Source organism: Gorilla gorilla, chromosome 19, assembly GCF_029281585.2.
Source record: "Gorilla gorilla gorilla isolate KB3781 chromosome 19, NHGRI_mGorGor1-v2.1_pri, whole genome shotgun sequence".
NCBI classification, from domain to species: Eukaryota; Metazoa; Chordata; class Mammalia; order Primates; family Hominidae; genus Gorilla; species Gorilla gorilla.
The window spans coordinates 50,917,156-50,943,142 of NC_073243.2; the positions used below are offsets into that span (position 1 = coordinate 50,917,156).

Genomic DNA, 25,987 nt, shown 5'->3' on the forward strand with positions numbered 1-25,987 from the left:
ACAGATTTAGATTTACAGAGGAAAAAAGGCAGAAATTCTCTTTACCGGCTTCAGACACTTAAAGAAAATCTGTGCCTTTCATCTCTACAAGTTAAAATATTTGCTATAATAAGTGTAGATTCAAGAGCCATTTGGACATATCTGGCTTTTAAATAGTGTTCACTAATGACCAACTTAACTTAGATCTTTGAATCTATGTGTGGTGTTATGATATATATTAGTTTTCATCTGAGGTCTAACTCATAACTCCCACAGCCCTTGTTACAGTCTTGTTATAATGTTGGGTGTGTTAGGCCTCAGGGGCAGGCCCCTGACCTTCTCCTTCTCTCCTTTCACCTGTTCCTGCCTTTCTGATTGTGGCTTTTAAGACCTTCCCCAGAGAGAGTACTGCCCTATACCCTGGGGGAAGGAATGCTGATGTCATGAAGCCTCCATAAAATCCCAGAAGGACAGGGTTCAGTGAGCTTCCACATAGCTGAACACTTGGACTTTCATGGAGGTTGGCACAGCCAGGTAAGGCATGGAAGCTCCACACCCCTTCCCCCACACCTCACCCTATATGCATCTCTTCATCAGTAACATTTGCAATATCCTTTATAATAAACTAGCAAACATAAGTAAGTGTTCCCCTGGGTTCTGTGAGCCACTCCAGCAAATTAATTGAACCCAAAGAGAGGACTTTGAGTATCCCAACTTGGAGGTGGCCGGTTAGAAGCTTCAGAGGCCCAGACTTGTGACTGGTGTGGTGGGGGACAGTCTTAGGAACTGAACCTTCAACCGGTGGGATCTGACATTATCTCCAGGTAGACAGCATTGGAACTGAATTACAGGACACCCAGCTAGTGTTGGCTGCTTGGTGTGGGGGGAAAAACCTCACATGTTTGTTTGTAGAAGGCTTCATCGGTGTTGATGATTTTTGTGGTGTGAGAGTAGAGGAAAAATGCCATCAGGGAGAGTTTTCTCTACACCCTATAGCTCCTAGATGCTTTTTATTTAAGACATTCAAACCTTGTGAAAAACAAACAAACACAAAAATCTTTTTATTTAAGACAGTCAAACCTTGTTCAAAACAGCACAGACATTAACTTGGAATTTAGGATTTATTATTGATTAATTGACATTATCTTCAGTCTGTTCGTATTATTAAGTGATATAAGTCAGGTATACACACACATGTATGGGGAGTGTGTGAGAGTGTCTGCATGAAGTATACTGTCAGAAAATATACTCATTTCAAAGAAACACTGATTTAGGCCCTGGCAAATAAGGAAACTTTCTATTTCTTCTAGAAATAACACATTCATTTGCCAACATCTGATCTATCCGTATGACCTTTTAATACACACATGAAATAATAAAGTGTATTTTTCATTCATTTAATAAGCATGTGATCCACGTGACGCTGTAAGCTTTTTTTTGTTTTTTTTTTTTGAGACAGACCCTTTTTCTGTTGCCCAGGCTGGAGTGCAGTGGTGTGATCTCTGCTCACTGCAACCTCCACCTCCTGAGTTCAAGGGATTCTCCTGCCTCAGCCTCCCAAGTAGCCGGGACTACAGGCACGGGGCACCACGCCTGGCTAATTTTTTTGTATTTTTTGTAGAGACAGGGTTTCGCCATGTTGGCCAGACTGGTCTGAAACTCCTGACCTCAGGTGATCTGCCCACCTCAGCCTCCCAAAGTGCTGGGATTAAAGGCGTGAGCCACTGCGCCTGGGCGAGCAATTTTTTTTATTCCAGTGTTTCTCATTAATCTACCCCATGGCATTTTATTTCAGGTTGTGTGTATGCCAGAGATGAAAAAAGGCAAATGACAGAAGAGCAAGTATATGGAGAAAGATAGGAGGGACTTGAGAAAACTTGGCAATTTACTAAAATGAAATGGCATTGTTTCCATATTTACCAAAAACAGACAAACAAACCTAATCATTCCTCTCATTTTGATCAGCTTTCATGTATATTTTCTAGGCCTAATCAAAATCTTCTTTGATGTCACAAAATAATGGAAGAGACATGTATTGGTTTAGGTTCCTGCAGCAGTAGATCCCAATATAAGGAATATTAGTTGTTTATTTAGGAAATTCAAGAAACATAAGTAAAGGAGTAGGGAAGTGAGACAGGAAATGGAAGGATCTCTGAAAAAACACACATCATCAAGTCCGTTCCCACAGAGAGAAACCGGAGCTCAGTCCCCGTTGCTGGGTTCTGGAAGACAGTGTGGAACAGACCCCAGAGTTATCCCAACTGTGAGATGAGGAAGCTGGGGTGCTTTTCACCTACTCTCCATCCATCACCTACTTCTGGGGGTCATTAACAATCCACCACTCCCAGGTTATTTATGCTCAGGCCAGGCATGTAACTGTAGCCAGAAAATAGCCCTTGCCAAGACTCACAGGAATTAAAAACCTTCAGGCAAGGAGCTACTGGTGTTTGTAATAATAAGCTTTGAGAGGCTGGTATTCAGAGGCTATGGGCACCAATAACTTCCCTTATGTGAGTCATAAACACAAAGTTAATTTTGTTTGCATGTGTATACAAGTATTTTGAATGAATGCTTCTCTTTGTTTTGTGTGTTTGGAAAATTTAAACAAAACTATTATTGTTTTTGTATTGGTATTTAAACATCTGAATATGTAACATCAAAGATGATATTAAAAAGTATAAAGCAAATTATCACAAAATCAGATGTGCAGTTACATGTTTACTTGAAATTCTCTCTAGACTACATTTGAAATAGGAGCTTCCATAGGGGGAAATTTGAATTTTTTTTACAAGTTGTTTAATTATAATGTGCTTTAAAAACACTTTAGCATATCATAAACCTTCAAAACAAAATGAGTAATCATCTTCTGAGATCCGTAAAAATGTTTCTTAAATGTCACTTTCAATTACCACTTCTGGAGCTAACTTGCAAAACAATTGTGTTTCCACCAACTGAAATATGTTTTCACCAAATTTAAGATCATCTGTGGTCAGTGTGAGCTTTGTCTTGATTTAGGAGGAGGAAAGCAAAGTTCCATTTATGAATACTTTCAAAATTTTAAGAAATTCTCCTAAATTGCTTCAGCAACCAGGCCAAAAGAGAGGCCTGGAATCCCAAGGTGAGAGGAAACTTTAAAAGTTACACTTATGGCCAGGCACAGTGGCTCACACCTGTAATCCCAGCACTTTGGGAGACTGAAATGGGTGGATCACTTGAGGCCAGGAGTTCAGGACCAGCCTGGTCAACATGGTGAAACCCCATCTCTACTAAAAATACAAAAATTAGCCTGGTGTGGTGGTGCGTACCTGTAATCCCAGCCACTTGGCAGGCTGAGACATGAGAATCACTTGCACCCAGGAGACAGAGGCTGCAGTGAGTGAGATCATCCCACTGCACTCCAACCTAGACAACAGAGTGACACTCTGTCTCAAAAAAAAAAAAAAAGTTTCACTTGTGCCTTGGGGTTGACTGCCTGCTATCATATTTTTGTTATGTGTTCTCCTACCCCAAGCTCCAGTACCTCTCCTCACAGAGATCACCTCTCCTACCAACCCCAAGGGAACCCATTCCATTTTTATTAGAGAGTTCTTCTTTACATGGCCTCAAGTCTTTTCATCAAGATTTACTGGTAGAATAACAGTAAATCCACATTACTCCAGGTGTCTCTTTGCCCTTACCTAGCCTTTGTGTCTATGCCATTCTTCTCAAGGAAATTGCCTTCCTTTTTCAGCTTTAAAAGTCCATATTTGGGATCCCCTCTCCTGGAAACATTCTCTGACTATCCAGCCCAGATAATTTTTTTTCTCTGCTTTCTCATTATAACATTCATGACCTGTGTCATTCATTCATTCATTCATTTGCCCAATATTTCTTGAGTGCTTCCTAAGTTCACGCACTGTTCTAGGTACTGGGGACATAGGAGGATAGAAGCCAGGCAAATTTTGCACTCATTGAAACTTTACTTTAGTAGGTAAGAATCTATAGTTAAAAAAAAATATTCACATATGAGGCCTGTGAAGCAAATAAAGCAATAATGTGGTGGTTTTCATGGACATTATGTCTTTCACTACCCATCCCTCTTTTTGTTGTAAACTCTCTAAGGCAAGTATAACCTCATCTATACATTAGTATTTATTTACCACAAGGACCTGTAAGTATTTATTGATCTATCTTCCTAAGTATGTAATAATATTCTAAATAGATAGTAGATTTAATCATTGGGATTTATGTGAAGTTGGATTAAATAGATAACATGATAATTACATTTAGTACTGCATGGAAGGACACATTTTCTCACTTATAGAAGCCTAAATAAACGTCACAATGTTGATAGATTCCTTTATAGAATGTTAACTCTGAAGCTGTCGTGAAAATGCATGAACTAGTTTCACTTTCAACTCGATCCTTTTGGAATCATGACAGATTTTGCTAGCCCTTAATTCCTCTCCAATCTTTGTTGATCCCTCCTATTTCAATCTCGTAAGACACTTATCTCTCCTCCAGAAAGATCTGAAGGGTTAAGTCACCTATTTATACCTAATTACAGTGAGCCCTGTGTTGGATTTTTAAGGGATAAAAGGAAGTATCAGATCTCAGTTAACATATGCACTGTCTACAGTGCCTAACAATGACACAGGATGACTCAGTTAAGGAGAAAAATACTCCATTTATCAGCACAGAATTCTTCCCTTTAAGCTATCATATGGCAGCTAACCTTGCCTAACCTAGCGAGTTTAACCTTCCTTTTTACGTGCATGCACGCGTGCGTGCGCGCGCGTGTGTGTGTGTTACTAATTTCTAACTGTACCAGCTCTTGAATTAATATTTGGCAACATCAATATTCCTTGTATAATGAAAAAGCATGGTCCAAGAAAGTTGGATGTGACCTCTCTAAACATCAACTTACAGCTGCAAAATAAGGAATAAGTTGTAATTATTCCTTATTTGTAACAACTACCTTACAGTGTTGTTTTGAAGATTAGAAGAGAAAATATAGATGAAGTACCCAGTGGACAGTAGGTATTGAATAAATGTTAGTTTCCTTCCACCTTCTCTGGCTTATGTAACAAAATTACTCATTCTACTAGTCACTCAGACTTTAGTTAATCATTAGCTAAAGAGTAACAATGCAGGATTTTTTTTTTTTAAATAAATTGACTAGGATTGGTTTTATGCCTGGATGGAATAGGCACTTGCCATTTCATCACAATTCAAAATTCCTCCTGAAGGCCTGAAGGCCTGAAATGTTTACCATTGGAAACTAATCCCACTGTATGGTTACTATTATTTATTATATCTATTAACTTATAAAATATTACAATATAAAGTAAATATTACCCTACTGATGCATTAGCCACTCAACATAAATGAGTTTCTTGGAGATTAATAAAGCAGTACATCAGTATGTCCCAAACACTGGCTAAAAGGAAACCTAGTAACCACCCCGACCCCAAACTTGTTTTGTTAGGCCAGTCAGATTTTTTTTTTTCATTTTGAATTAGCATCACGATTGAAAGTGGAAAGATCTCACATATAACTTCACATTTCTCTGTACAGTTGAGAAACGTTGGCTATGTTGGCTCTCTGAATAGCAGCTACCTCCTTTCAAGGTTTGTATTTACAATATTTCCCACCCCCTTGAGTCCTTATTATCCTGACACTGAGGACAAATATGAGTTGCTGTCCATCAGCATTCCAAAGCTGTTTTTTTGTTTTTTGTTTTTTTTTATTTCTTACACTTAGCCTGCTTCACTCCCTAACACCACCAGCCTGATTTCTGAGGGGGCCTGAGGTAGGAGGAGGAGAATGGAGAGCACTTTCTCTGAGAGCCGCCATTTTAACAGATCATTAAAGACACGATATTCACATGACGGTTGCTTACTCTCTGATGAAAACTACAAAAACAGAATACACAGGGAAGGTAATCTGAAGGTGATACCTTTTTCATATGATCCTTGGCCTTATAACCACTAATCAAGCCTGAGGGCAGAAGTTCCTGCCTCATCTCTGCCTGATGTTACGAACTAGGCAGGCTAGCAGAGGCAACAGGCACCCTGGGCACCTGAAGAGCTACCTGGATAACCTAGAAGAAGAGTAGGAGGTTAAAGATGAGGACAAGTCTATCAAAACAAAAGCCTGTCAAGACCAGAAAAAGAAAGTCACACTTTTGACTTTACAGTTCGTGCTGGGCTGACACAAAGGCCTCAGTTAACACCAAATACAACTTCCATAGACTTCAAGTTTCCCTCATATTTTTCCTGGGTCACTATTCCAGAGTTGAGAAACTGAACTACATCTAATATTTTATTAAAATAAAATTGAAGATTATTAGAAAAGTTTATTAGTCAATAGTAAAACGTTATTTGGTTAGCTTTCTTAAACAATGGCATTTATAGATATCTGATTATCCCAACAAAAATCTTCAAATGGTTCATAGACCCTTTGCCAAGCTTTTGTGCCACCTGAGAGAAAAAAAGATAAATGGGGAGGTATAATGTTAATTTTGTAGCCTTTGCTTAATGTTTATTTTTGGAATGCCTTTCATTTTCTATCAGTATCTGAAACTTCATGGATTTCTATTAGCCTTCACCAATAATTACATGTGAAAGCATCCAGAAGAGACAGTCCTTACCACAGTCTCTTTTAAACTCTTAATGGCTGTCACAAAATTCTATTTTTCATTTTCTCTAAGAGCATTCTATTAAACTGTTCCTAGTTATTAGCTTTCATAAAGGCACATAGAAAATGTTTCCTCTACAGCCACAAATATTCCTAAAGCAGAATCATAGTAAAACAGCTGTGATAATGTTTTATTCATTCCAGAATCCTAATGATTGAACAAAAGAGAGACACAGTCTTAAGAGTTAACATCTATTGAGTCCGTGACTGCGTGCATTGTTCTTTGAAGTATTTTACCTGCACTATTTAATGTAATTCTCCCAGCCACTCTGATTTCACTCATTTTACAATTGAGGAGACTGAGGCATAGAAAACTAAAGCAATTTGGCTGGAGTAAGGGCCAGGTTGGGACTTATACCTTGGCAGTCTGCCTACAAGGTATTCCTCACCACCATCTGACACTGCTTTCTCTGTGTAGCCCAGAGTGTCAGCCTCAGTGCTTCAACTTGAGCTTTCAGGATCTATTTAAAGATGGAAAATATAGTTACATTATGTCACCATTTGAGATGCAGAAAGACAGGGCCACCATTTTGCACAATTCTGAAAGCACAATTCATGCTGTGGTTTGTAAAAATGGTACTCCCTAGAGTTGTGCAATGGACAGCTCGCACAGAGATGCAGTGGCCCTGCTAAAATAATGCCTTACATAAAAGAGTTTTACTCTTCATTCCCTTAAATGATTCTTAGTAACACTGGCTGACACACACACAAAACAGCTTCTAAGTAGGTCTGTCCTCATACTATGATCACTGGTCAACATTACGTTTCCACAATTAATTTTACATAATCCAAAGACTGCCAAGCAGTTTATCTGGGTAAACTAAACATTCTATAGTCGTTTATTCTACTTCCAGTCATGTCCAGCAACAGGTTGAGAAGACAAATGTTCTCAGAAATGATCTCCAAGGAGTTGCAAGCAGGCTGCTTATACGTTTAATTCACCAGAATAGGTGAGAGTGGTCGTGGTGACCTTTTCATACTGTTGCAGAGCTAAGTGTGAAGAGATGACTCACAGTCCTCCAATGCAACACAGGTGACCCTGCAGCCAGATTTTGCCTTCAGTGGTATGTGACTCCCGTGGGGTCAGGAGAGTAGCTCAGACATTGAAATTTGACCTAATGGCCTACCTACCCGCACATGCACCCTGCCCACTTACAGAAGGGCAAGAACGCTGCATTACTGAGGCCTTGTTATTATTATAGTTCCTATTTAGGTAAGAACACAATGGAGAAAAAATGCATTTGGTTATTGGGCCTCTGTTTGAATATCCTGTGCTTTTTGCCAAACAATACATTCTACATAATCTTAAAAAACAAAGTCCATTTCAAAGAACAAAAATAATGACCATATCCACTGAGCAATTGAGCAGAATGGGAATCGGAGTTTTAAACTCTGATATATCTGTTTTCCTTAGGGCTGAAATCTTCTTTTCATGGTTCTAGTTTCTCTAATTGAAATAAGAACCTAACCCTGTTCAAAACTACATCTCTGGGAATGAGTGAAAAATTAATGATCCTCCTATTTTGTTGGATCATAGTAATGACTCTCATCCTGGTGGGGCCACCAGCAATGCTATTCTTCTCAGACTCTATCTTAGTTCCTAGGCCACTCACCAGGTATTTAAAAGAATGATTTAACACAACTAGAATCATTTAAATAACTGTATTTTTTAAGAAAGCCATATTATTGCTTTAGTATGGTCATTCATATATCCAAACCTTGGACTCATCATCTTGCAATCTCATGTGTTCAATTATTCCAGAGAAAACATTAAGGAGAATTGTATTCTTCTTCCCAGCTAAATTTTAGGTCCTCAAAGCTGGCAACCACAATTTATGGTTTCTAAAAATCATCTATGATACTAAGTATGAGCCGGATCATGAATAAAACCCTTGTAACAATAAATGCTTGATGACTTACTTCATCTCATTAGCAAGGGAAGGTAACTCATAATTATCAAGGTAGTACAGGAAATAGGGCACTATCTGGAAATGCTAAATACATCTCCTTGCATGAATCACTTCTTACCAGAATTCCCTTTCTTTCCAGATCCCACCTCCAGGGTTCTGTGGTCCATACCAGGCGCTACAGTCCTCAGGGGCTACAGCCTATGAGCTTCTCATGGGGCTATAAAACCATTTGAGACCTGGAAAATGAAGTGATTGAATACAAACAGAAAACTTCAAAATGAGGACTAACATTTAATTAAATGTTCAAAGCATAAGATTATGTCGACTTCAATAATTGTCAAATGAGTATTCATAACATTTTACTAAATTAAAAAAAAACTTATGTGCTGAGTTTTTTATTTTACAAGTATCTCCAAGTATGCTGGATGATTGCAAAGAAAATCAAGGCCAGTCATTGGTTAAATGAGTTTAATAGTAGCCACATAATTTCAAAAGCAAAATTATAAAGACCCTTCCCAGACTGTTGATAGCAAAAATAATCTACGTTGTGGAAAGTGGGTCCATGTTAATATGTTAGATATAAGTAGTGAGGCCTAAAAAGGTATTAAAACATCTTTGCCTAAGGTACTACCCATTTGCAAGATTGTTATTTTAAAAATAGCTTATGTTTTAAATTGTTATTGCTTTTTATCACTCTAATAAGAATTTATAGTTGCTGTAAGATAACAAGAAAAAGTTAACTATCTGCAGAGATGCCTGAGAGTCAGCCAGGGAGTAACTTAAATCCTGCAGGAATCTGACTCACTGAAGACTGTCAACTGAATGAAGGCTTAAATTTCGTGGTCTTGGGTGGGAGAACTTTTTCATATTCTTTCCCCATATGGAATAACAATCTGCCCTGAAAACAGGGAGTATTTTGGCATGATCTCTTTTTGCTTATTTGCCTTCCATTTTCCATAAAGCAACTTTTGCCAAGCACCATACTTAAGACTCAACTTTTTTGCAAAAATATCAGACAAAGCACTGTCTTTAAGAACACAGAGAACACACTAGATCCCTTCTTCTGAAAATCACTGTTCTATGTTGTTTGTGGGTATTTTTTTAGCATTCACTGCATGCCTGGAATGAACAGGCTGTGTTTCTCCCCAAAAGAGCACAAATTAATATACAAGGTCAGGTTAAATAGTTAAGTCTGCTTTCCTATCCCTTATACAGAAGCTATCCATTCAAAAAAAAAACAAAAACTTTTTTTAACTTTTTTTAATTTTTAATTTTGGTGCATACATAGTAGGTGTATATATTTGTGGAATACATACAAACATACAATGCATAATAATCACATCATGGTAAATGGGTATGCATCACCTCAAGCATTTATCCTTTTTTATTTTACAAACAATCCAATTTTACCCTATAACTGCTTAAAAAACATACAATAAATTGTTAACTATAGTCACCCTGTTGTGCTATCAAATATTAGCTCTTATTGATTCTATCTAATTACATTTTTTATACCCACTAAGTATCCCACCCTTCCCTCCACGCTACCCTACCTAACCTCCAGAAACTGTCTTCTGCTCTCTATCTCCTTCGTTTGTTTTAATTTTTAGCTCCCACAAAAAGGGAGAACATGTGAAGTTTGTCTTTCTGTGAGTGACTTATTTCACCTAACATAATTATCTCCACTTCCATCCATATTGTTGCAGATGACAGGACCTCATTCTTTTTTATGGCTAAATAGTACTACATTATATATACGCACCATATTTTCTTTATCTATTCGCCTGTTGATGGAAATTTAGATTGGTTCCAAATCCTGGCTATTGTTAATAGTGCTGCAATAAACATGGGAGTGTAGATAACTCTTTGATATTTTGACTGTCTTTCTTTTGGGTATGTACTTAGCAGTGGGATTGCTAGATCATATGGTAGCTCTATTTTCAGTCTTTTGAGGAGCCTTCAAACTGTTCTCCATAGTGGTTGTACTAATTTACATTCCCATCAAAAGTGTACTAGGGTTCCCTTTTCTTTACATCCTCACCAGCATTTGTTATTATTTGTCTTTTGCATAAAAGCCATTTTAGCTGGAGTGAGATGACATCTCACAATAGTTTTGATTTGCATTTCTCTGACGATCAACGATGTTGAGCACCTTTTCATATACTTGTTTACCATTTTTATGTCTTCTTTTGAGAAATGCGTATTCAGATGTTTTGCCTATTTTTAAATCAGATTAATTTTTTCCTATAGAGTTGTTTGAGCTTCTTATATATTCTGATTATTAATCCCTTGTCAGATGGATAGTTTGCAAATATTTCCTCCCATTATGTGGGTTGTCTCTTCACTTTGTTGATTGTTCCTTTGCTGTGCAGAAGCTTTTTAATTTGATGTGATCCTATTTGTCCCATTTGTCCATTTTTGCTTTGGTTGCCTATGCTTGTAGGGTATTACTTAAGAAATTGTTACCCAGTCCAATGTTCTAGAGACTTTCTTCAATGTTTTCCTTTAGTAGTTTCATAGTTCAGAGTCTTAGACTTAAGTCTTTCATCCATTTTGACTTGATTTTTGTATATGGCAAAAGATAGGAGTCTAGTTTCCTTCTTCTGCATGTGGATATCCAGTTTTCCCAGCACCATTTATTAAGGAGACTGTCTTTTCCCAAAGTATATACTTGGCGCCTTTGTTGAAAATGAGTTCGCTGTAGATGTATGGATTCATTTCTGGGTTCAAAACTGGTATTCCAGTTTTGTTCTTTTTGCTCGGGATACCTTTGGCTATTTTGAGTCTTTTATAGTTTCATATAAATTTTAGGATTTTTTTTTCTATTTCTGGGAAGAATGTCCTTGGTATTTTTATAGGGACTACATTGAATCTGTAGATTGCTTTGGGTAGTACGAACGTTTTAACAATATTGATCCTTCCAATTCATGAATGTGGAATATCTTTCCATTTTTTTGTGTTCTCTTTAATTTTTTTCCATCAATATTTGATAGTTGATAGATCATTGTAGACTTTTTTGGTTTAGTTAATCCTAGGTACTTAATTTTATTTGTACCTATTGTAAATGGGATTACTTTCTCCATTTCTTTTTCAGATTGTTCACTGTTGGCATGTAGAAATGCTACTAATTTTTGTATGTTTGTTTTGTATCCTGCAACTTTGCTGAATTTATTTATCAGTTCTAATAGTGTTTTGGTGGAATCTTTAGGTTTTTCCAAATTTAAGATCATATTTTCTGCAAATGGGATAATTTGCCTTCTTCCTTTCAAATTTCTTTCTTTGGTCTGATTGTTCTAGCAAGGACTTCCAGTATTATTAATATGTTGAATACTAGTGGTGAAAGTGGGCATCCTTATCTTGTCCCACCTCTTGGAAGAAGAGCCTTCAGTTATACCTTATTCAGTATGATACCAGCTGCGAGTCTGTTATATATGACTTTTATTGTGTTGAGGTATTTCCTTTTATACCCGATTTTTTGAGGATTTTTATCATGAAGGGATGTTGAATTTTATCAAATGCTTATTCAGCATCTGTTGAAATGGTCATATGGTTTTTGTCCTTCCTGTCTTCCTTTTAGTAAAAGTGATTTTCTCTGGTGGTGTGTTTTAATTTTTTGCTTTTTATTTTTTGAGAACCTGTTGTATATTTTTTGATTTGTGATTACCAGGAGGCTTGTAAATAATATCTTATAACTCATTGTTTTAAACTGATAACAACTTAACACTGATTGCATAAACAAACTAACAAGCAAAGGGAAAACCAATAAAAACTCTACATTTTAACTTTGTCCCCCCCTTTAAAACTTTCTGTTGTCTTTATATCTTATTGTATTGTCTATATTTCAAAAAATAGTTGTAGTTATTATTTTTGATCAGTTTATCTTTTATTCTTTCTATTTAAGATATAAGTTGTTTACAAACTATAACAGTGTTATAATATTCTGTGTTTTTCTGTGTATTTACTAATGCTAGTGAGCTTGGTTCCTCCAGATGATTTCTTATTGCTCATTAATATGCTTTTCTTTCAGATTGAAGAGAATTCTTCAGCATTTCTTACAGGATAGGTCTGGTGTTGATGACATCCCTCAGCTTTTGTTTGTTTGGGAAAGTCTTGATTTCTCCATGTTTGGAGAATATTTTTACAGGATATACTAGCCTGAGATAAAAGTTTTTTTCCCTTTAGCACTGTGAATATGTCTCCTGCCCTTTAAGGTTTCCACTGAGAAGTCTGCTGCCAGATATATTGGAACTCCAGTGTATGGTTTTTTTTTTTTATTTTTTCTTGCCGCTTTTCGGATTCTTTCTTATCTTTGACCTTTGTGAGTTTGAGTATTGAATGCCTTGAGCTAGTCTTCTTTGGGTTATATCTGCTTGGTGTTCTATAACCTTATTATACTTGAATATGTTATATTTCTCTAGGTTTAGGAAGGTCTCTGTTATTTTCCCTTTGAATAAATTTTCTACCCCCATCTCTCTTTCTAACTTTTTTTTAAGGTCAATAACTCTTAGATTTGCCCTTTTGAGACTATTTTCTAAGTCTTCTAGGAATGCCTCTTTCTTTTTTATTATTTTTTCTTTTGTCTTCTCTTTGTATTTTCAAGTAGGCTGTCTTCAAGCTCACAGTTCTTTCTTCTGCTTGATCATTTTGTGCTGTTAAGAGACTCTGAGACATTTTTCAGTATGTCAGTTGCGTGTTTTAACTCCAGGATTTCTGCTTGATTCTTTTAAATTATTTTAATCTCTTTGTTGAATTTATCTGATAGGATTCTGAATTCCTTCTGTGTGTTATCTTGAATTCCATTGAGTTTCCTCTGTCTAAAAGGTCACATATCTCTGTCTCTCCAGGATTGGTCACTGATGCCTTATTTAGTTTGTTTGGTGATGTCATGTTTTCCTGGATATGCTTCATGCTTGTGGATGTTCGTTGTTGTCTGGGCATTGAAGAGTTGGGTATTTATTGTAGCCTTGCAGTCTGGGCTTGTTTGTACCTGTCCTTCTTGGTGAGGCTTTCCAGATGCTTGAAGAAACTTGGATGTTGTGGTCTGAGTTTTTGGTCACTGCAGGAATATCTGCATTAGGGAGCACTCCAAGCCCAGTAACACTGTGGCTCTTACAGAGGTACCACCTTAGTAGTCTTGGATAATATCCAGAGTCATTCTCTGGATTACCAGGCAGAGACTCTTTTTTCTCTTCTCTTACTTTCTCCCAAACAAACAGATTCAGTCTCAGTCTGTCTGTCTGTCTGTCTGTCTGTCTGTCTGTCTCTCTCTCTCTCTCTCTCTCTCTGTCTCTGTTTCCTGGATCTGGGGGAGGGGTAACACAAATACCCCTGTGGCCACCACCACTGGGACTGCATAGGGTCAGACCTGAAGCCAGCATAGCACTGGGCCTTGCCCAAAGCCTGCAGTAACCACTGCTTGGCTCCTGCCTATATTTGCTCAAGGCACTAGGGCTCTATAATCAGCAGGTGGTAAAGCCAGCCAGGCTTGTATCCTTCCCTTCAAGACAACTAGTTCCTCCTAGTCCTGGGCAGGTCTAGAGATGACGTCCAGGAGCCAGGGCCTGGAGTCAGAAATCTTAGGAATCTACCGGTACTCTATTCTATGGTGGGTGAGCTGGCACCCAAGTCACAAGACAAAGTCCTTCCCACTCTTCCTTCTCCTTTCCACAAGCAGAGGAGTCTCTCCCTATGGCCACCACTGCCCCAGGCCTGCGACAAGTACTGTCTGGCTACTGCTGATGTTCATTCAAGGCCCAGGGGCTCTTCAGTCAGCTTGTGGTGAATGCTGCCAGGCCTAGGAATCTATTTTGGGGCAGTGGGCCCACCTCTAAGCCAGGGAAGGTCCAGAAATACCATCTAAAGCCAAGCCCTGGAATCAGGAACCCCTAGAACCCGTTTGGTGCTTTACCCTGCTGTGGCTAAGCTGGTACCTAAGCTGATTTTTGGTTCTTGAAGGTCCATGAAGGTGCTTTTTTTGTGTGGAGAGTTGTTCAATTTGTTGTTCCTTTGGGAGGCTGCTATTTAGCCATATGGCTCCACCTCCCTCTCCATCCAAAAAGAAAATTTTAAATGAAAATATGATACATCCAAAGAAAGTGTTTTTGAAATAAAAAATAAATGGTCTTAATTCCAAGGAAAGAACCAACATAGTAAAGTAAAAATGCATTTTTTTCAAAAGTTACTTGTTTGATCACATATTGTATTTTATTTTAATGAAATATCTAGAATAGGTAAGTCCATAGAGAATACAAAACAGGTTAGTAGTTGCCAGGGAATGTGAGTGTGCAGAATGAGGAGTCATTGCTTAATGGCACTGTTTTCAAGAGTTACTTTTGAGTACACTTGCAGTCTGGTATCTAAATAATTGAAATATTTGAAAGTCGTGATTCCTAGAATAAAAACAGTGACTAACTTTTAATGATTTCAATGTCATGTGCACAAAAAACCATGTCCAGAGTAATAAGTTTACCCATTCTACCATTCTTTTCAAAGAATTGCTTAAATAAGTTTTAAAAAATTTCCTATTGAGATGTTACTTAAAATGTGATTTGTTTGGTTCTCGGGGTTATGCTTTCCCCAGGTTATGCTTCATTTGGGTAATCTAAGTTTAAGTCCTAATGTAAGACCTAGGGCATGGTACTTAACTACCTGTAGACCTCAGTTTTCTTGACTGTGCGGTGGAAGAAATAATAGTACCTAGCTTGTGAGTTTGTTTTAAATGTTAAATGAGAGAACATGTGGAACATCTTACCCAGTGACTGGCACGTGGTGAGCAATCAATAAATGGGAGCTCATCCTGTCATCTTCAGATTTCTCTTCTGGAGCCAGCAGGCTTGAGTTCTGACCTGGTTCGTCCACTGAACTTGTAGGGGAAGCACTTAGTGCCCTTCGGTCCTCTCATCCAGTACATTGATATACAGTCTTCATGTGGTTGATACAAATACGAATGTGCTAATGCATCTTTACCAAAAAGAGAGGTAAAAGAAAGGAAGGATAATCCTGCCAGAGATACATATGCAAAGATCTGAAAGTAATCAAGAGTGAGGGGTTGCAGATTGGACAACACTTAGTAGTGGCTCCAGATGAGGTTCTTAGAGACTGGCCAGGATGCAGCCTTTTCATCCGGAGAAACAGCCATCTCATTCATAGACAGCGGTGACTGATTGGCAGATTTTATAAGATGACACAAACACCCTCCCCATTGTCCTGCCAAAATGTGGGGAAACTCTTCCTGGAAAAGTTATTTCTTTGAATTGAGCTTCCAAAAGGTTCCTATTAGAATTCAAATACTCTATCTGGGTTGAATATCATGTTGCATAATAGTTTCTCCAGATTAAGGCCATTTTTCCTAAATATTTAACAAGAAATTTTTCGCTTCTTATCAATGATGCTGGCGTTGGCTCAGTGCCTGCATAAGACTTCTTCCAGTGTATTTCTTTACCCTGGCAACCAGTTCCTTTTTCTTTGGGAGAATTTTTTTTTTTATTATAACACTATTGTAGGAACTCCTTTTTGGCACAGAAGGCATCTAAAGTGACTTTTAGGGATAGAGGCTTATGAAAAACAAGACAGAGGCAAGACTCAATTTTTGAAATCTAATTCCAGCCATGAAGCAAATGCCACAAAAGGGCACAGGAAGAAAATCTGTAAAGGGCTTATCTACCACTGTTGACCAAAGATTTATTCTGTTGTTAAGCAAATACCTTGTGAGCCAGATATTGTGCTAGGTATTCTGAATACAAAGATGAAGAAGCCTCATTCCCTGTTTTCAAAGAAACTCACAGCGTTATGGAGGCCCAGGTTTCTATTTGGGCCTCCATAATGCCTTGTGCTCTACCAAGAATGGTAAAACAATCCTTTCCAGTAGGAGTTCCTAGTTAGTGGCTTATAGTTAACCAAATGAAGAGAGGATGACCATATGGTGCTGATAAATTGAAAGGAATTAGGATGAACATCTAGAGGTTTGCATGGCCAGACACCTAATTCAAATTGCAGAGGAGCAGGATGGGAGGTGTAGTCCTGATTTAACTCTTGATCAAAAAGAGGGGTAAAAGAAAAGAAAGATAATCCTGCCAGAAATGCATGTGCAAAGATCTGAAAGTGATCAAGAGCCAGGGATTGCAGATTGGACAGCATGTTTTCTCATTTAATCCCAGAGGAACCCTGGGAGGATTCTAGGAGTGCATATTGTCCTTATTTTGTAGAAGAAGGTACTGAATCTTAAAGAGATAATGCGTTTTCAAAGCTTACAGAGTCCAAATCGATAGCTAAACAGTGGCTGTGGGATTTGAATGCCCCTGTGATGTTCACTGTGTGTTGCCATATACTGCAAATGTGCTATAAAATAATAATAATAATAAAATTAACCTGAGATATTCCCAGATTGAATCAATCCAAGGAGACTGAACTTCTGAGTTTGTCTTGGAGTTAGTTGGGCTTTACTGCTACTTATGCTAGATCTTGAAGGCAGAGTAGGAAATATACTTAGCAGGGAAGTGGGAGAAACGTGAGAGGTTCCCCAGGCAGGGGAAACAAAGTGAGCAGATTTGGGGCAAGGTGTGTGAGATTGTGTGGTTGGCAATATAGGGTGGGAAAAATTAGTTATCAAGGGCAAAGCTGAATAGCAGATTGAACCCAAATGGTAGAAGTTTTTATTTAACACACAAAAAAGGCTGAAATTGATCCTGTAAGGAATATGAAGCTGTAGAAGGTTTTTCATCACAGGCTTTGACATTTTAAGGTGTGTGTCTTTGAAAGATAATCCAAAGATAAGAGAAAAAACCTTAGATGTGTAAAATAGGAGTCAGGAAAACTACCCAAGCTATGTGTAAAGGGAGTCAAGGGGACAGGATCCAAAGGAAGACAAAAGCACAAACCAATTATTTTAAATCAAATACTAGTGCAATAACATATATTTTTAAGTTTTAAAGCTGCTTTTCTCCATAGCTTATTGATTACTCTTTTAAAACGTATTTTTAATAGCAGATATTATTTATTGATTCCTTACCATTTTCTAGATACTTTGCTAAGGTTTTACATGTCTTTTTTAGTCCTCAGAAAATTCTCTTCTATCTCCATTTTATAGCTGAGTAAACTGAAGCCAGGGAAGGTTAAATAATTTGTTTGCAATCAAACAGCTAGTGATTGGTGGAATTTGGATTTGCAACCAGGCAGTCTGACTCCAAAGGCCTCTTCTTAACTTGATCCTACATACCCTTCCTAAATAGTAGGCGTTTTTCTCAGAGCAGCTGTTTTACATTAGAGAAAACTTATTTGCAATCTGTGATCAAGGAGAAACTGCCTGAGTAGCCTGGATTATTTTGGCATTTTTAATGTGTGCAAGAAAAATGTTATCAAATAAATGTAAATTTAAAGGTCCTGATGAGAGTTTACTTTCTAATAAAACAATTTTCAACATTTCCCATTACATCAGAAACTAAATTATTATTAAAACACATCTTGTGTGCATTTATTTTTGACAGGCTGCTTTTCACATCTTTTTTTTGGAGTTTCACTCTTGTCGCCCAGGTTGGAGTCCAATGACACGATCTCGGCTCACTGCAACCTCCTCCTCCCAGGTTGAAGCAATTCTCTTGCCTCAGCCTCCCAAGTAGCTGGGATTACAGGTGCCTGCCACCACACCCAGCTAAGTTTTGTATTTTTTTAGTAGAGACGGGGTTTCACTATGTTTGCCAGGCTGGTCTCAAACTCCTGACCTCAGGTGATCCACCCGTCTCGGCCTCCCAAAGTGCTGGGATTATAGGCATGAGCAACCGCGCCCAGCCTCAAATCTTATTTTAATGAAAACCTCAGTTTATCTCAGTGTTAGAAACTAGGGCTTCATTTGGCAATGTGGTCTTTCCAGTTGTTTTATCTCTTTCAAAAATCTTTTAAGAATTATTGAAGTAAGTTAATTTTAAATTTTTGCTTTATCCCTTGAGACTGGTATATAGAGTTAGGAACTACTTGATTAAATACAGGAAGCTACTATAAATTTGAAATAAGAACTAAAGTTATAACGTGACCAGACTGGATAAGCACTGATAACATTTGTATATATTTAAACAGAAAAAAAATAGTTAGAAGAATAATTTTTAAAAACACACACCAGATGTTGGTAAAGGCAAAGATATTTTTGCTCTTGACTTTGTCTATGAAAGTCAAGTGAATACTTTGTAAAGAATTGATGATGGATAAGGCAAGTACATTGATTTCTCAAGGTGTGAATTGTTATCTTCAAACCTTGTGCTTCCATAATTGTTTTTTCTTTAATAATGAGACATCTAGACCATAACTGGCTATGCGATTCTGAATCTACCTTTACAACTTAATCTTTATGATTCCACTATATAAGATATCTAGAGTAGTCAAATTCATACGGACAGAAAGCCAAATGGTGCTTCTCAGGGGCTGGGAGAAGAGGAGAATAGGAAGTTACTATTAATGAGTACAGGGTTGTCGATTTGGAAGGATGAAAAAGTTCTGGAGACGGATGGAGATAATCGTTGTGCAACAGGGGGAATGTACATTACACCACTGATCAGTATACTTAGAAAGGGTTAAAATGTCAATTTTATGTGATGTGTATTTTACCATAATAAAAAATACTTAATATTTACCTATACTTAGAGAGAGTTGACATATAGTCATTTGATAAATAAAATTTGTAAATGCGTATGCTTAGATAAACATAGAAAATTGTTTTAAAGTAAAACTTATAGATTTCTAGCTTTAAAACTGTGGAGAAACAATCTTCCTATGCCATTTTTTTCTTTAAAAAGTCACTCAAACCAATAATTAGTACAAAAAACAGAAAGGTACATTTCATCTTTGAGGAAACTGGGAGATGTCTGTGACTCTAAGCCACAATACATAAAGATAGAAGTAGGAGGAGAAAAGGTCAATGACTTAACCAAATCAGAGAACAATACTAAAGTGAAGCAAACTGAGCTGCCCCAGTCCCCCAAAACATACTTTGGAAGATGGAAGAGTTCTAAATATAGGAGGTGTATGAACATATATATTATATACACTTCTCCATAAGCCCTCACTCCTTTTCAGTGTAGTCAACATATTTTGCATCCCTCTCCATGGAAGACAGAGACTTTGGGATACTAGGCAGAGAGTAGGAGAAGGATGGCTGTATGTTTAACTTTATTTAGGACAATTGAATGAATGTCTGCAATGTGTCAGTAAGACCTTCAGCGTCCTTCTCCTACCCACACCAGAATGCTAGGAAGCATATTTATATCCTTCTCTAGAAAAATAGAGATAGCCCAGAGGAAAAAATCTCTTACAAATAGTAACATTTGGAAGAGGCAAAGAAAATCCCCACTGGGCACTTGATGATGCTGCAGTAAAACTCCCAGTACACAAGCCTCCCCCATGCACTTAGAGCTTACTGTCACCTTTCTAGGGTCTCATTCTTGTGTATGAATTGGGATCAGGAATCAATGCTGGAGTTTGAGGATACTACACTCATTGCTCTTTGTTTACATTATTTACATGTATTTCTTTAATAAAATTTAAATATTTAATTCAAAATAAGGTTAAATTTGCAGAGATGCATTTAAGTTTAGAATAAAGAAGAACAAGAAATGTGAAAGAGGGACAAGAGGAGAGGCAGAATGCAAAGGAAATACAGCAGCACTTAGAAAATTTTAAATTAGATAATTTTTCTTCTGAAATCCAGTATTGAATTAGTGCAAAATTCTGAAAGTCAATTACAAAATTCATTTTATGTCAACATTACTGACTCCATGCACAAATGTTTATTCTAGTTTTAAAAACTAGTATTCTGTACCTTTTAATAGCCAATGTAATTTGTTGACAAATATTGAAATTTATACGTTACCAGAGGTCTCACGTATTGTTACCTTTTAAAATGGTCATTTGTTAACCAGTATTGCCTAATGAGGCAATCAAAATGTCATCTGTTGCATAGGTAACAGGAAACTACCATTACTCATGTTGTGAGATGGTCAAAGACCTTATCATATTTTATGGCTAACAAACTCATGATGTTGTCATATATGCCCTCATCACAGTGTTTATGATACCTAAAAGTTAGTGCCTAAAAATTAGAAACAAGGACAGTGAAGTTAGATTGTTTAATCCTGCATATCTTAAAGATCTAACATTTTCTGGCTGTTAAATATGTTTATCATTATACTAGTAATGTACGTGCACCATTTTTATTATATTAATTCATTGCCACTGTACAACTAAAGAGGATGGATGAATTTTAAAAACTTCCAAAAACTTGGTAGTATTTTTTAATCTTTCTCTTCCTCTTTTCTTTCTGTCTTCCACACACACACACACACAAACACACAATACACATACATACATGCACACATACACATCATGAAGAGCAAGCTTTGGAATGAAATATACCTGGGTCCAAAAATTTTGAACAAATTGTTGACTTTCTTTATGTATGAAATTATTATTATCACATCTACTTTGGAGGGATGTTGTGATGTATAAGTAAGAAAGTATAGTCTACTTAGCATGTAGGTAATTAATAATTAGTAGTTATTATTATTATCCTAACCTGACAGTTTATGAAAGAGGTAGGAAATCTGAAGATAGGAAAGCCTTCAAAATATAATACTCTGGACTTCTTCTTTGGGAATTAAGGAATGTAGCTCCAAGCAAGGTTCATGCCAGTAGGAAAGTCCTTGAATCCAATTGTATTCCTAGTAAGTGTAATAAAATAAAAGAAACCTCTAGAAATTGCCTCAAAATTCCCCTCCAGATAAGGAAAATAACACAATATTTCTCAATAATGAGGAACTGCTACAGGAGTTCAGTGTCTTATTCTCATTAACATTAGAGTACAATAGAGAATAGCAGGAAACTGTAAAAACTGCAGTCCCCTGGTCTTTTTTTCTAAAAAGTTAGTTTGACATATCTGGAGTACTGAATTTCAGCATATTTGAGAGGCCTGAATATTTAGTTGATATATAATATGGCTCTAAGAAATATGCTCATGATAGATTGGAAAGTATAGAATATCTATTGTAATCTGAAAATAGGAATTTAGAGAACAGAAGATTTGATAGTAGGCAGAGTATTTGAAAATACTTGAGAAAACCTGAGTTGTATAGTAAAATTACTCCGTAACACCTCATTCAATTGGCTTCATTTAATGTTTAATGTTTAATTCATGGATAAATGTCATAAGTCTCACAAGTCACGCTCACCATTGAATGATAAGAGAAAGGGAGATCACATTTTAGGTGCGCACAATCTACCTGTATGCAATTGACGCTTTCCATGTAAGTGTTGCCGAGTTGTATCAGGGCACCATTAGTGGTATGAGACAGACTTTAGGAGTTATTTTGGACTCTTTTTTTTCTATTAATATATACTTATATTTTGGGGGCAAATTATACCAGTATATTAAATCTATTTACAGAATAAATATAAAGTTACCTTTTATATTCAGTTTAAGTTTTTTTAAAAAGTGAGTCAATTAAGAAAAATATCAAATCATGGTATAGATGGAATGCTAATATGGAAAGAATTATGAAGGTGGTGTTATGACTGAAGTTTCAGAAACATCAAATGACATAGTCATTTGATTCAACAAAACATCTACAGATGGATGACCCAATGGACGTATACATCTATGGTACAGTCTATTGAAATGTGGTAACAACCAGAAAGTAAAAGGTCCATACATTATACAATTCAGTACAACAGGGAGATACTGAGAAATAATCGCATCTTCTGGATCAAAAGCATGGGCCACATGGTTCCTAAATCCCATCTCCCCATATTCAGGCCTCCTCATCAGCCTGCATGCCATCATATGCTTGCATGCTAACAGGAATTTGGAGGGAAATGCCATGTCTTTTCCATTTGGGGAAGCTTTTCAGAGGGAAAACTACAGGATGCTTAGATAGCAAAACATTCTTTCAGAAATGTTCATGTGAGAAATGGTCTTACAAGTGGATAAAACTCTGTAACATCAAATACATACTTTTTTTTTTATTCTGTCACTACCTTAAATATTAGGAGTAGAAGCAAAACTTAAATTTAAATCTCAATGGTCTTACAACATAGCGCATCTTTCTTTCTCTGTAATGGCAACCTTGATGTACCAATCCAAAAACTTTGAGTATTCTGGTTAGTTCCATACATTGTCAGATTCCCCACTTAAGTTTGTTTTTGCCGGGGGAGAGGGACGATTTCTTAGTCATTATGGTACTATTATACAGTCTTTAGTAGATGCCCAATAAGTGTGTTAGGTTTTCAGAGAAAGATTCTAGGAAGATGTAGAATGTTGGGCAAGTAAGCGAGGAACAGCACATGGGGCTGCACTAAACTTGTGTGTGTGTGACAGAGAAGGGAGTGGCATCAGGCTAAATAATCTCATTGGGACATGGATCTGGGGGACAGTAGAACACAGGCTAATTATTTCTGGAGAGTTGAAAACTCAACAGTCAGACATTACATGCTCTGATCATTGTCATTTTCTTTCTGAAATGGCAACTGGAAGCTATTTGGTAGACCTTACATGGAGGGAACAGTGTTTCAAATAAATAGTAGTTGCCTAATTTTACTTGGTTTGCTTTTGTTCTTTCTTTTCCCACATTTAAATTCCAATAAGAAAAAAATTAAACCTCTTCCTCTAAATCCCCTCTCCCCTAAAAATAATTAGTCTCACAAAACATTTAAGTTTCCAAAAAAAATACATGATTAATTAACCTGCTTTAAAATGCCAGCAATATACCAGGCATGGGACAGTGCTAAGAAAGTGTGAATGTCCCCTGGCAGTCAGAAGGAAACTGAAAAGCTTAAGGGGATAACTATGTGGAAAGCAATTTATTGGCATTTACCGTAAGAGGCCTGAGAGTCATTGAAAGAAGACTAAGTCACAAATGCACCTTGAAGTGTGACCAGGGGAGCAGATGAAGGGTTTGTTGTAAGAAGCAGCCAGAGCCTCTGGCGGATGCCGTACTACATTTTCCAAGTTGTTTGGGTGGGTCACAACTGCACTCCAACATCCTGTCTGCAAATGCTAAATAAACACCAAGTTCACGTCAGACTAGAGAACCAACGTACTAACTAATGCCATTTAAGCAATCAGAATGCTTACATTATTTTCACTTGGTAATTCACATCCAAAATAATTGAAGTTGGCACACCCAGAGGAGTATATATTCTCCGTGTAGATGTTCAGAGAGATAGGCAGGCTGGTCAACTGTTCCTTCTGTTGGGAGCAATTGGAATCAGCTTAGATTATATCTACTGTAATAGAAAATATTTTATATTTAGGAGGTGGGAAAGGTTTTGGCCTTCGAAATAATAAGAGATATTGACAAGATATAAAGCTTCATTCCTTACTGAAGAGCTGTTAAGGATTAGCAAACCCAAGTCTTTGTGTGTAGAGATGAATGAAATTTGCATTTTTTTTTAAAAAAAATAAGGTTTAGAAAACATTGTGCAAGGGAACAGCCTTAATACGTGCAGCCACTTGTCCAGGAATAATACATTCGATTTTTCAGTTTAAAATTCCAGTATGTTCTGATCCAAGGGTGCCTGTTACACTCTGCTGAATTTTTAAGAGGTAATTTACATCTCTACAACCAGCTCCAAAGCATGACATTTCATTACATCCGCTCAGAATGAACAGCTGCTAAGTCATCAAGTTCTCTCAACTTTGCTTCTAAAGAGAAAGTTTAGTTTTAGTGCTTCAGTGAAATACTTTTTTGAAAGAATGACTTTTATAAAATTCATTTGTTTATTATGGTAAATAAACAACTTAATGGCAAGGGGTGTGTTCCTTATAAAGGTGCTCACGGAATGTTACCCAGAATAACACAGACATCTCATTTCCCAGAGAAGGAAATGGTTTTATAAGTTTTGTGAGGTCTCTTGTCTGCTTGGCCGGTTTACAGTGCTGGTCTCTGGAGCTGATCCGCCCCTTTGCTTTGTAAGTCTCAGCAATTGACTAGGCTAGGCTGGGCGCTGGGCTTTTCTTTCTTTCTTTTTTTTTTTCCTTTCTCACTGCCCTGCGGTGTTTTGAACTGCCTTCTTACAGACGTCATACAGCCCTTGAGGAATAGTTTCTGCCTGATGAGATTGAATGATAGTTCTCATTCACAAAACCCTGGATTCTAAGCAGGGACACACAGAAATTACTTTTGCAGGTAAATCAGCCCACCCAGCCAAAGTGTGGAGAGCTTTGTTCCTTGGCTGACTTCTTTGCTCCACGGAGAGGAGTGTTTTCCTGTGCTTGCCCTGAAATGGAACTTCCTTGACAGCTCTCCCGTGTTACAGTACCTCCCGGTCATTTTCTTTTTTTCTCTCTCTACCTGTGCTCTTCGAGTGTCAGAAACCTTTAAATCTGTTACTATGGAATTGCAAAAAAGAGATCAAGTGACTCTTTCACTATGCTGGTTTCCCTTGTGACCCAGATGAAGAATCAATTCAGAATTCAGTTCCTCCCTTGGCACTGCAAGACACAGAAGAAACTGTCACTTCCTAACAGCCTAGTACTGAAGTAAATTCAGTATGAAGGAAGAAAGCGCTCCTGCGTGTTAGAACCTTGCCCATGAGCTGGACCGAGGACAGGAGGTGGACTCCGGGAACATTGGATTTCTTCAAGCAGCCTCCCTTGGAAATGGAATATCTTTAAAATCTTCTTTGCAGAAAGACAGTTAGAATGTATTAATCAGAATAGTTGAAGACTTATTTTCCTTTTTATTTTTTTTCAAAATGAGCATTATTATGAAGCCAAGATCCCGATCTACAAGTTCCCTAAGGACTGCAGAGGCAGTTTGGTAACGTTCTTTTCTCTCATGCTTTTCCCCTTTTCTCTTTTAAGATTGACGTACTCCTTGAGTATTTAGTAAGTTGTGTGATGTCGAGGCTTTGTGAAAGAAGGCAGTATTGGCGGCTCTTTTATTCTTTATTTTGTTCCCAAACTCATGTGCTTTAACCAAATGGGTGCTGATTTCTTTTTTAATTCCTCTTGGACTGTAACAATTTATCTGATGATAATTTTTAAAGGAGGAAAGAAACTTGCAGATATGTTGGGAGTTTTGAAAATGAAAACTTGTCATTTTTCAGTGTTTGATTCTGTTGCTTGTTTTCTTATCTTCTTTGCTTGCTGCAAGCAGGCTGGTGGTTGACAGGCTTTGCCCTTGTCTTTAAAAGCAATACCCTCACTTTTAGCACAGATGTGTTAGAAATTAATAATGTTATTTATATTTAATCATACACATGAAACAAACTTGAATTTAACTATGTGGCTAAATGTATATCAAGTTGCTTATCATTCAATCATCTCTTACGTTTTATTTTGTTAGAAATGATTCCTAGTAATTATATTTTTGGTTATTTTAATGCTTTTACTCTGATGAAAAAATACGTCAGTTTCAATGTATTCTAATGTTCTATTATTT

The 25,987-nt window shown here is 37.1% G+C and overlaps 1 protein-coding gene across 4 annotated transcripts in view; it reads left to right on the forward strand.

Moving 5' to 3' along the window:
* The window catches only part of PDE4D (phosphodiesterase 4D), an 800,884-nt gene that overhangs the window by 470,025 nt on the left and 304,872 nt on the right, over positions 1 to 25,987 (forward strand). Inside the window, exon 1 of one of the 4 annotated variants that reach the window (XM_019013500.4) lies at positions 20,375 to 25,363. The exons of the other annotated variants lie outside the window; for them this stretch is intronic. Within the exon in view, the coding sequence (XP_018869045.1) occupies positions 25,299 to 25,363 (65 nt within the window). The 5' untranslated portion in view covers positions 20,375 to 25,298. Of the gene's footprint in view, positions 1 to 20,374; positions 25,364 to 25,987 lie in introns of those variants that run through there. 4 annotated transcript variants of the gene reach the window in all.